Source organism: Morone saxatilis, unplaced genomic scaffold, assembly GCF_004916995.1.
Source record: "Morone saxatilis isolate NCDOM2014 unplaced genomic scaffold, NCSU_SB_2.0 Contig17, whole genome shotgun sequence".
Classification (NCBI taxonomy): domain Eukaryota; kingdom Metazoa; phylum Chordata; class Actinopteri; family Moronidae; genus Morone; species Morone saxatilis.
In genome coordinates this window covers 3252746-3265225 of record NW_023339729.1, presented here as the reverse complement: position 1 = coordinate 3265225, position 12480 = coordinate 3252746, and the positions used below count along the sequence as shown (strand labels likewise).

General features: G+C 39.8%; 1 protein-coding gene across 1 annotated transcript in view; it reads right to left on the bottom strand.

Annotated features, from left to right (window-relative positions):
• The window catches only part of LOC118326363 (sodium/potassium/calcium exchanger 3-like), a gene marked incomplete in the record, with an annotated part of 55727 nt that overhangs the window by 9218 nt on the left and 34029 nt on the right, over nt 1-12480 (bottom strand). Inside the window, 7 exon segments of the mRNA XM_035659343.1 lie at nt 2414-2547; nt 2648-2701; nt 2792-2817; nt 4494-4568; nt 5914-6017; nt 6712-6796; nt 7583-7657. Coding sequence (XP_035515236.1) covers nt 2414-2547; nt 2648-2701; nt 2792-2817; nt 4494-4568; nt 5914-6017; nt 6712-6796; nt 7583-7657 — 553 coding nt within the window.

Below are 12480 nucleotides of genomic sequence, written 5' to 3'. Positions count from 1 at the left end.
GATTTTTTATTATTAACATTTTTCTTCTTATTTTAACAAATAATAAAACGTGTCTTTGGAGATTCATTTCCTTTCCTGTCCAAGCCTAGGTACTTGTTTGACTGACAGTCCACTTGCGATGCTAACTTTTGCTTATAGTATATATAGACTGTTGGGTCTCTCTACAATGTTAAAAGGATTCGGTCTAGACCGTCTATTTGAAAAAAGTGTCCTGAGATAACTTCTGTTATGAATTGGCGCTATACAAATAAAATTGAATTGAATTAAATTGAATTAAATTATAAGGTTCACAGTGTTTAGCATCTAAAGTGATGACAAGTAAGCTGCTCAGTGTGCTACATCTGACAAGCTAATTAGCTATCTAGAGTGTAAAATGACAAAAGTAGTTCATTCCGCCAGCCAATATGGGACACAAGATATGTCCCTGAATGTAGATGGGAAGGAGACAATAACTAGAAAGCCAATATAAACATACAGTTTTGGTGGACTGAAAGGGCACATAGAAGGCTTTCCTTCTCAGCTGAGGCCAAACTGTGCTGGGAAGCTGTCTTGATTGACTGTGACTTGAGACATTGTTTGAAGTGTTTGAGTAGGTCCTTTGACTCAAGGAGAACCACTAGAGAACCAAAGTGACCCCCAGGCAAATGGCCTAGTAGTAAGACATATTTAAATGTATCCACAGGGTTCCACTTGTGGATCTGAACATTTTCCAGACCTGAAATGTGAGCAGCAGTCTGCACCAGTGCTTCATCAACAGGTGCCCTTCACTTATCCTCAAGACTATTCACCATCTATGAACCGTGTTAGGGTAGGGTATCATCACAAAGTTTATTTCCCCCAGAGCGATATCCTTTGCAAAAATCTGAAGATCAATCCAATAGTCTGTGTCCCTGATGGCTACTGTGGGGACCATTGATGCTGCACATTCAAACCCATGCAGCCTAGCAACCATCTGCCACCTGTGACCCTGGCTCTCTTCATCACCTCCTCAGCAAATCCCGAGGAACAAGTTAGTAGTGCGACTGGTTCTCTCTGGGGCATCACTCAAGAGTACCAGATGCAGAACAAGCTGACGGAGCAGGCTGGATGTGTGCAAGCCTTAGCTAGCATCTTGTGCTGCTCTACCCTGAAGATGCAAACACTAGAGTAATCTGTGGAAGTGCTGGGTGGTAAAACAGTTCCTCCTTTGACAGTTGAGGACCCAGGAGACTTTCTTTATTCTTCTGGTGGCCCAGTCCCACTGAGACAGTCTGAGACTGAGGCAGAAAATAATAAAGCCATGGAACAGCTAAAAGCATTGGCAACATCAAAAGTAGGCTATCATGGTATGCAGGACTATCCTGATCACAAGAAGGATTTATAGGCAGAGACACATCCATCTGAGCCAACAGGAAGATGACATTATAGAGTCCTTGGTCTGCTGTGAAGACTAGTTAGCAAAACTGGATGCAAGATGGGCAGCTACCACACTAATAAGCAGAAGAATGCTCTGGTATTGCTGAGGAACAGCCGTTAATTTTAAGTGAATTCTGACCCGTCTACTAGGATGTGCATCTCCATCACTGATGCAATACGCATCTCAATGCACTGCCAACAATGTGATACATTAAAGATACATATGAAGCAACTATCAACAGGATATGATCTGGTTCACCTGTATTGCGATGCAGTGCAAGTCAACACGATTTGATTCAACAAGATACGATCCGATGCTATGCAGTTCAGTAACAGATAGTTTGATTTTATTTACAGCTTGCTTACAAGTTTACAGCTTGAGAAACTGTTTAAAAAGGAGGACTCAATCTAAAAATTATTGGTCACATTTCTAAATAATAATGGCATAGGGCCTCTACTAAGGATTGTATATAAATGTCAGTAGTTTTTTTTTTTACAGATGCTAGAAACAATGCATCTCAAGTTAATCTTAAATTGTATCCCATGCACACTTTTTTAATCGGGAAGATCACATCTTGAACTTCTATGCCAGCACAATAATGCAAATAGCTGAATCTTACCATCCCTATTGTCTACACACTGCTAATGTTTGTCACGTTTAAGGGTGACACTGGCTTGGTCTGCAGCTGGTTTGTAGGTTTCCTTTATGAGTTTCTGTATGGAGGGCCAGGAGGTGAAGGCTCAGTCTCAAGATCATTGTCTGTGGCCACCATATACACAGCCCAAAACACTGACAGCTTGGTGCAGCTTTAGCATTGAGGATCTATGGTGGCAATCAAACAGGACAAAAGAGACGCAACTTTGTCGATAAAGTCATCCGTGACTGTCTTATCCTGGAGCTGGACAAAAATAGATCAAAAGTGGAGCCCCAGCTGCCTTTATATTTATGTAAATTTCAGTGCACAGAGATGAGGAGTCCTCTTAGAGGGCAAAGCTTGTGTAAAATAGAGCAGATTACCTTTCTTGAGCAGGACTGCAGTAGCATCACACGTGACGTTATCCTCCAGATCAGTGCTTCCTGTCAGCCCGTTGGCCAGATTCATAGAGCTCTTCTTTCGACGGTCAAAGTAGCGATGTGCCCTGCCGTTAAACCTGGCAATGACAAATGAATAAGAGGGGGGTCACAACTTACTTTAGTAAATGCAACTCATTAGTTAATTGAAGCCATTAGCAGTTTGATTATGACACCCACTTCATGATAAGGATGTAGCCTGCATACATAAGGATCAGGATAAGAGACTCCCACCTGCACACAAACACCAGGTCAGTAAAATCTATAGTCATTCAAAACACACATATATTTATTGATGCTGCAACAGAGAATATCATAACTCACCAGCACACCTGTTCATCGTATATGAACTAAAAAGACAACAAGGACAAGAAAGGACATTAGGTGGAGGCAGTTCTGCATTTCAACATCAACTCCACTAGAGGGCATAACTAATCCAGAGCTCAGACACCCCAGGAAAAGGTCAAAGCATGACCTTTTGGTTCATTTTAACTAATTTAAGGACAGGAAGACACTGAAGAAACTCATTTCTTAGCCTTTTTTTTTATGTTGAAATGTACCTGAAATTACACGATACGTGGACTGCCAGATGTTGATCAATGACTTTAGAATGTCACTGCCAATTAAACATCATAAAGAGAAAACAAAATGTTTTTCTAAACGTTTAATACAAGATCTGTTTGGAACTCTCTCTCTCTCTCTCTGTCCACCACCTGCAGTTTATTCATATTCATTTTTGCATCTGTAAGTACTGCAGAGCCTCCATTTCAGGAAATATTCACATCACGTACTTAAGTAAGAGTATCGATACCAAATATTACCAAATGAAAAAATACTAATTATTATTATTATTATTGTTATTATTTGTATTATTATTTTACATAAAGGGTAAGTATGGTATTTTTCAACCAGGATTCTATTTCCCAATGTTTTTATGTCTAAGAGACAAATGGGGACAACAATGTTTGAAATTGGTCCAATACTGAGTGAAAGTGCTGCAGCCGTCAGAAGTGAAACCGGGCTGCAACATAATCCTTTGGGGCGTTTGCGCACCATCAAAGTATGTCCACTAAAGTGCTTGTTTTTGTTACTGATCAGCTCAGATTGTTATTCTGTCTAAAAACATCATGGAAAGGATCCCTACAAAGATAGGCCGCTTTTAAAGAGTAAGAACCTTTTTGTTTAACCAGAAACAGCCACTATATCACTCTATCCAAAGCCACCTGACTCCATTTAAAAAATAAAAAATAGGGTCCAGGTTAAAAAATACTGAAGTTACTGAAGCAAACTATACCTAAAGTATCAAATGTAAAAGTATTAAATTGGCAAAATGACCCAATTATGTGCTATATTATTATATGTATGACATTATTGGTGGCACTTTATTGTTGCAGTTGGTCAAGGTGGAGCTAATTTAAACTATTTTACATACTGTTGAGCAGTTTACTCTGTAACAAATCATCATACTGTGGAGGCTGATTAATTGAGTAAATGTAAAGAGTTACTCTCTACCACTGCTCCATTTCCTTTGTGCATTGTGGGACAACAGTTTAAATCAGCACCCTCAAAAATTAAGTGTTTTTTAGTATGCATATTTACATTTCTGAGTATACTGTCCCAGTGTGAATACAATGCATACTCCAAGCCTGCTGAGAATTAACATGTATTATGGATTTGGGATAAAGCTTAGTCTCTTATTATACCCCATACATACTACATGTTTTATACAACCAAACACATACTACTAGAAGGGCAATTGCTGTGACTGAAAAACTGCTAAAGAAAAGGCCCACATTTATAGTGGATGTACAGTATCTGTGTGTTTTTATTGACTTTCTACTATCTAAGCAATTCTGCTGAGGCAGAAAAGTGCAAATTGGGTATTGATACCAAAGCTGAGAAACAGCACTTTCAAATAGGCATTATACGCTTTGCTGTAAGTGACAGTGTAAGGATTTCTGCATATTCAATCACCACACTGGAGCACGTGAACTGTGTATTTGCATATGAGTCTATAAGATCTTACCGCAATGAGGGCCGTGATAGAAAATGTGTAATAAATTGAGTCCCGGAGTAGACCCCAGTGAGAGAGCTTCACCGCCTGCAAGAAACCCCCCCCCAAAAAAAACACAGATAAGCACACTCACAAAAACAAGTAAGCAGCTTCAATAATAACACTTATCCTGGCCTGGAGTTTATGCAGCACAGCGATACAGAAACGCCTCTGACATCATTACCATACTGATGTAAACACAGGAGCTTTAGAGTTGACCTCCTGAATCACAATCGCTGAAAAAGCCAATTGCAAGGTACCATCCTACGTAGGAAAGGTGCCTGTGTGTTTATCGACTTTATGTAATCAGATACAATGCAGGAGCCCACAATACAATGACTAACACTCTCCCACACACCACTGCACTGTATATACGCAAGTGGTGGGTCAGAAGTCACATCTTGAATGTGCCACTCCCAGCCGTGGAATCGTTTGCTGCTGCGAGGCAGATGGCAGAGTTACAGTTTAACAAAGCTTTGAAATGTTTGCTTGTACTCTGTTTCACCGTACACTAGTGCTTTGTAGAGGGAGCCTGCTATGAACAGCCAGCCAAAGGTAACAAACAGAAGTGAGGTGCAATTGCCGCACACTTGAAGATGATTTTACTGCACCCTGTCCCTCCAAGCCGTTACATCGCCTGCCCTTCTGCCTCATTATCTCACTATGATTACGCAATGCACAATCTGGCATTGCATCACTGTTTGGAGTCCAGTGCATATATTTTTCAGAGCAAAGAGCTTATCCTCGTACTCCACTCATTTCCATGTTCCTGGCATGTCAGACAGCATCAGAAGAGAGGCTGCATTCTATTATGTTATCTCTGTATCTTATGCAAAACACAGCACTGAGGATGCAAAGCAAAAAGGAAATACAACTATCTATCTGTGTTCAGATGATGGGATGTTGTTCATGTGGCTGGTTAAGCAGAGCATATAAAAAGAAGTGTCCCACAAACAAAAACATGTTAAAACGGAAAGTTTCCAATGTGTGCCAGCACCAGAAGTTTCACTTTGTGTACACATTTTTCATATGAGAAAGAAAGTCACACAGAAGACAAATCGGACTATCGGACAATCACTAAAGACAAAGGATACAGGTATATGTTAGACAGTAAAAAATAAAATACATATATGTAAAGAAATCATCAAGGAGGATCAGACTGAAGCAGTATTTTGGTGCAGTCAGACACACAGACTCATGCATGCATAAAACAGTGTGTCTGCATTTTTCTGCATAAACACATGCATGTATGCATGAGTACTTTCTCCCACTTTGTGTTTCTGTGGCTGAATATTTAAAGGTGATATTAGACTGTGGGTTGTACGCTGCGAAAATGTCACCGGATCAGTGGCGAGTTTGGCCGCAGCAGTGTAACACTGCTATGACATCATACCTGGCCAGCGAAGAAGCCACACACACCGATGATGCAGAGGATGTTGAAGACAGCCGAACCCACGATGGTCCCCACACCCACGTCACCTTTGGTGATGAACACCCCTGGGAAAGGAATAAACGAGCACACACACTGCATTACAACTCCACAGAGTGCATAGATGATGTGTTCCACATTACTTGACATTTTCCGGTTGTAGCACAGCATCTGCAGTGCTGACAAATAGATGTCACACAACTGTCAAAACCTATGTAAATAACCCGGCCATATTGGTCATGCATCTCTCTCCTACTCACGCACAAACATACACACACTCGGAAAAAGATGAGAAGCAAAAAGGCCTATAAAACCTGAATTTGCATTTATTTTTCAAAACAAATCAGAGGAAAGTTGAATCTATTAAACCTAGTCTGTATAATTAGATTTTTATTTAGAATAAGAAAGAATACAGTAATGTAATGTGGCAGTCCTGCCTTTGAAGGGAAAGTTCTTGGTATTGTTGGTTGAGACAGATATATTATGCTGAACACAACCATGATCAAAGAAAGAAAGAAAAAAAAAACCACATATGGCCTTTGCTCCTCACCAGCAATTCTCTGGTGCTTATATAAGATGACTTTAATGTGATTCTAATGTGATTCAGTATATTGAAAGCCATGTTTGTTTAGTGCATGTGTCTGGGGATGAAAGCATTATTGTAAAAGGCATGCATGCTTCCTCTCTAATGCATCTACAGCGGCATGTGTTTCAGTTAGAACAGAGGAGGTAAAGAGATGGAGGGGTGGCTGCGGTGAATACCTATGACGGACGTGAAGAGCTCCGGAGCCGAGCTGCCGGCGGCCATGAAGGTGGCCCCTGCTACGTCTTCACTGAGCTGGAGACGCTGTGGGAAAGCAGTAAGAGACAAATAAAATGTTCGTATTTGAACAGTAAAATCAAGATCAGTCCGAGCCACAAACAGTTGGACATCATTCACAGCCTGACCCTTGACTCTGACCCTTAGCTGATTATACAGATCATTCAGCACCAACGCACTGAGCAATATGTCTTTGGCAGATATTGGATTTTTAAAAAATGTATTTATTCCTTTTACCAGCTGTTTTTAATTTCAACTCTTTGGTCCATCCGGGCTTCCATAATTTTTTTGTGGACTTACTAGTAGTTATTTCTTATTTTCCTACCATATAGACATCCAATAATGTTCAGTTCTTCTCAGAGTTTGTATAAAAAAAAAACTCTGCAGAGCCGTGCTTTGAAAGTGAAGTAAAATCCACACACATTTATCAAGATGGGAGGCATGCACAGAAAGAACACAGCCAGAAAGTAATCAGGTTCACGTAATCATTGTTTACATGGTGCAATTTTTCATTTTGATCGGTTTATGAAAAGGTTTAAACTACCCCTTTGCTTGTTTATTTTGCTGTATGGAGCATTTTTATTCTGGTTGGGCTCTTAAACTAATTATAATCAGAATATTACGCTCAATGTAAACCAAGCTAAAGTCTGGATTTGTACATGTGTTACCGGAGGTTGCTGTATTTTTGAGTGCACATCTCTTAATAAATAATACCACACAACTTTTTTTTTTAATTCCTTTTTTGGTTTATTAATATTTAATGCTATTAATATCGAGGAGTTTTTCATGACCTTTAATACCTCACATTCATACCTCACACAGCTTCTCCAGGGAGGGGACAAAGTAGTCATCGCAGACGAGGGCCAGGGCACAGAACATGTAAATGGTCTGTAAAGAGAGAGAGTGATGAATATCACAGGGATCAGTGAAGTATGATATAATGTTGCTTGATGTGATTTATACATACAGGATGAAAAGTTCATACTGAGATGGGTTCCACTGCACCGTATGGTACAGCGAACTGATGTATCTGTTAATATTTCAAATTGGGCAAGAACAAGTGATCTTGTTTACCATTTTCCATGTCTTCTCCTGCTTTTTATTCTATTTGTAACGGATCTCTATATGTACCCTGAATGGTGCATTGAAGAACACCTCTCTGCTCCAAATGCTACATTAAATTTAGATGTAACTTACCATGAAAAAAGGAACAGCGAGTCTAGTAATTGAAGGCTGAAAATACAAAGATCTGATTCCATGCAAATGCAGTGCAGTACATTAATGGATCATACATTAAAAATTCAAGAACAACATAACTGTGGGACCAAACTATTTACATTTTAAATATGGAAAGTTAGTTTTTTTACTTTTCAAACATACTTAACTTTACTGTCAGAATGGATGTAACAGAGAAGCAACATTACCACTGACCTGGAATGACACTGTGAGCCCAAGTTAAAGATACACATACAAATAAAATAATGTACATTTGTTTATTACATTATTCCTAAACATAAACACCACAACTGCTCCATAAATTCACAGATAAAACAGATCTCACTCTTTGGTTAAAAAGGAAAATATGTTCAGGTTCAGTCTCCAAATTTTAGAGCCTTTAATTTAATGAACAATTTTTATAAAATAAAAAAAAATTTATTGTTATTTTAAAAAGCATTGTAGTTGTATTTCCTCATGTTTCCAAAAAGCAAGTAATATATGGAAATAAACAGTAGGAGGGTCATGCAACCTTCCCATTTCCCCAAATCGCTACAGTGGGGGTGGCAAAGTTAGCATGAGTCAGCACACAGCAGCATTAGGACCAACTGTCGGGTTGAAATATACAGGTATATTTAAAAGGTATAAATAAATGATGAAAATCCAAGCAAACTCTTTACAATTACTTTTCCACTGTATTAAAAAGTTGTTTTACCACACGAAAATAAGATTTGTATTATCTGCAAAGACACTAAGAGTTAATGTTTTGGAAACCTTGGAAATAAATATGATATACGTATATAACAACAATAATGGGCCTAACACTGAGCCTTGGGGAACTCCACAAGTAGCCTTCACTAAAAATCCTTCCAAATGTCCCCTGAATAGTCTTGCAATGACAAAATACATTATGACTGCAAATAATCTATTGTAAGAAATGCTTTTCATGCTTTATATTACTGATGTGTTTTTTCCTGGTGTATTATTGCACACACCCACTGCATGCAACCTTTCTTTGGTATCACATAATACATACACAACACAGAGCACCGAGAGAAGCAGAGACAGGGTGGAGATGAAAGCCGCAGAGCAATGATCAAGAGAGAAAATGTCAGGTAGTGACGACAGACTGACAGCAAATGTGTGAACAAAGGAAAAGCTTGAATATTCTTAGATTTTGTAATAACGAAGTCCTTCAAAGACCTGCTTACAGCAAGACAGAGTGAATATTTCTTATCCCTTTTGTGCTCAGTTCTGAGTCACATTTTACTCTGCACCAGAAGTTCTTCTATTTCCTGTGTCTGAAAGCATGTGAGAGTGACCTGAACTACCCAACGGCTACATGAGAGCTATGACTGAGCTGTAGAAAAGGAGTGTCATAGGCACACGTATATAGCACCTTTCTAGTCTTCCGACCACTCAAAGCACTTTACGCTACATGCCACATTCACACACATTTGTACAGTGATGGCAAAAGCACAAACAAACAAAAAACAAGTAATTCATATGCAATTTGGGGTTTAGTATGTTGCTCAAGGATAAAAACATGCAGCAGAAGGAGGCGGGGATCGAACCACCAACCTTCTGAGTGGACAACCCGCTCTACATCGTGAGCCACAGCCACCCTATTAATAACCATCAGTCAGTAAGTTAAAGAGTTGTTTGTTAATTTAGAGTGAGCAAAACACAAAACGTCACATGTAATCCTGACAACTGGGTTTAATCTTAATTCAGGTTTGAGGTTGAGACGGAGGAAAAACAGGAGCCTTCATCGCTATCTCAAGCCTAGTAGCTGTGCACACTCCATGTAAATGTTCTATGTTGCATGCAGACATGAAAGTCCTTCAATCTTGAGCCATGTTTGTGTTTTTGAGAGGAAATCTTTTTTAGAGAAGTGATGATTCCCGCATTAATGAGCTGTGCAGAATTGAAGGGAGGGGGTCAGCAGTACAGCTGTCAAGAGAACAGCAGTTGGAAGTAAAATACTGTGATGTTAAAATTCAGAAATTAGCGTCTTACAGTTTTTGTCTTCAAGCTGAATGCAATACCAGAAACATACACGATCAATGATAATCTCCGGCTGATAGTGGAATCACTTCACAGCAGCTTCACTCGTAGCTGAATCACTGGATAATACAACATCTAATTCGGTTTTAAATCAACATCCTTGAATCAAGACCATATGCTGCTATTAGTGCAGCATATTGCAAACACGATCAGCCATTTTCAGGTTTTATGTTTTTTTAATGATCTGACTTCATATGGCATTTTACTTTTTATATTTTAACCTGTACGGTGGCAGGAAAACAGACATGTAAGAGTTATTTCTGATTAACAGTAAAGGGGAGCAGCTGCAGGTAGAGAGAGGGCTGCCAGCACATTCATACTACTATTTATACTTCTGAATGTATTCTGGCTGTGCAGTACAAAGCAGAGGTGCCATTGCCATTAATATTGCCATTGTTTTGCAAGTCACAAGTAGATCTCAAGTCTTTGGGGCTGGTTTAGGTAGTAGAAAGAGTCGTCCACTGACATCAATGTTGGTGGTTCAATCCCCACCTCCTCCTGCCTACATACCCTGGGGTAAAAACCCCATCCCGATAAATGGGGCGGGTTGCGTCAGGAAGGGTATGTCAGTCAAATATGTGATCTACAAATAATATATGGGGGTGACCCCTACATGAAGCAAGCCAAAAGAAAATTACAAAGAAGTAGGAAAAAGACAGTGTCAACTCTTGGCTATGAAGTTACAAGTCAAGTCCTAATAAAACCTAAACCAGTCCAAGTGCTAAACTTTGTCTTTCAGGTCACTGAAACTATGCACCCTTTACCAAATATAATGCCATTTAATTATTTAAAGTTAATATAGTACATTTACCGAAATAAAGCTTGATAAAGATTTCATTTATTACTTTCAAATAAACATTGGAACAAGAGAGAAATCATCAGGTGTGTCATGGTATCCTATTCTTTACATCCCAATGTGATAATCTGAGGTATCGTCCGTGTCTGTCTGCTGGTTTCATACCTCCTGCTTACGCATCAATATTCTTTGCTGTTCGATTGATTCACAGTACATCGGCTATCAGCGAACTGAAGCTTTCTTTATTTGCTGAATTAAAAATGATGCAATAAAAAAATAATTAGCTCCCCTGGCTCACTTCCTGCATACTACGTTCCAAACCTGTTTTCAGTGTCACATGTCACAGTAGGCAAGCTTCTTCCTCAGGACTGGCCTATTTTGCATCTGAATTCTGACATGCATTTCCAAAAATGGAAAGGTGGAAAGGTACAACAGCATTAAAACTATACAGTATACTCTGCAGGCATTAGTTGAAAAATAGCTGAAATTCAGCTGTTCTCTCAACAGTACAGTAACACCTGCTATAAAATGACACAGAGTACATTATTTTAAAGGTTAGACATCACAGGTAATGATATACTATACTTTGGCTTTTTGTTTTTTAAAATACCCATGCATCCAAGAAAAGGTTACTTTCATCTGCCCTTCTGTAGCAGGAAAAGGCTAACTCAGAGGGTGGGTGCATTGTAAGCAGTGACATTGCCTGTAACGTTAGACATGTACTGGCAAAATGGCCCATTCGGTAGTCCTTAGAGGTCTGTTTATGCACAGCAGAGTTCCATGGAGACGCTTCTCTGCTGGCATGAGCTTCCATTACAGTCAGCCCCGCAGAGACCATCAACAACAGCACAACACAACATGGGTCATCATGCACCGGAACATTCTGCCTGCCTTGTGCCAGTCATGCAAGAGTGACGACAGAGGGGCTCCATCGAAGCCTTGCCCTCGCATATTGACCCCTGCTGGGCCACGCTGGAGAGGCCAGTGGGGCTGGTGATGCATGTGCTGAACCAATGAGATACTGCCGCAGAGGAGAGGAGAGGAGAGGGTAGGAAAGGAGAGGAGGAGAGGAGAGGACTGGGTCTGGCATTGTGCCGCAGATCCAGATGCTGTCTTCTGCTTAGCCAGAGAGGAAATATCTACAGCGGTACCATTTGTTTAGCCTTGCTTTGGATAGCCTGTCATCAATTATTCTATGACATGCAATGAGTAAGATTGTGTCACTTTGTGATGAACTTAGGTTGAAGTGTTTGGATTTTTATGTTGCAGCTGTTGCAACTTATAACTCCACTGATTTTACACATCAAAGTTAAAGGTGTTGGGTAGTACTGCATATGTGACAAAAGTTGTAAAAAGCTTTCTGCTGTGTGAAGTCAGATAGATGTCATAAAGTGATGCTACCTGGGTCAGCGTGATGCTACCTGTTTGTGTTGTTTTAGAAACAAGTGATCTTACCAGACCTCTGCAGCCCATTCCTCATCTCAGCTCGAGGCTAGCAGCTGCAGGCTGCATTAGCTACTACTAGCATAACCCGCCTGAATCTCTGAGTGAACTGTCCATCATGAGTTTGATAATGTTGTAATAGTGCAAAGCTAAATCAGTGAGGTATTATTTTTCTATATTTCTATCATAT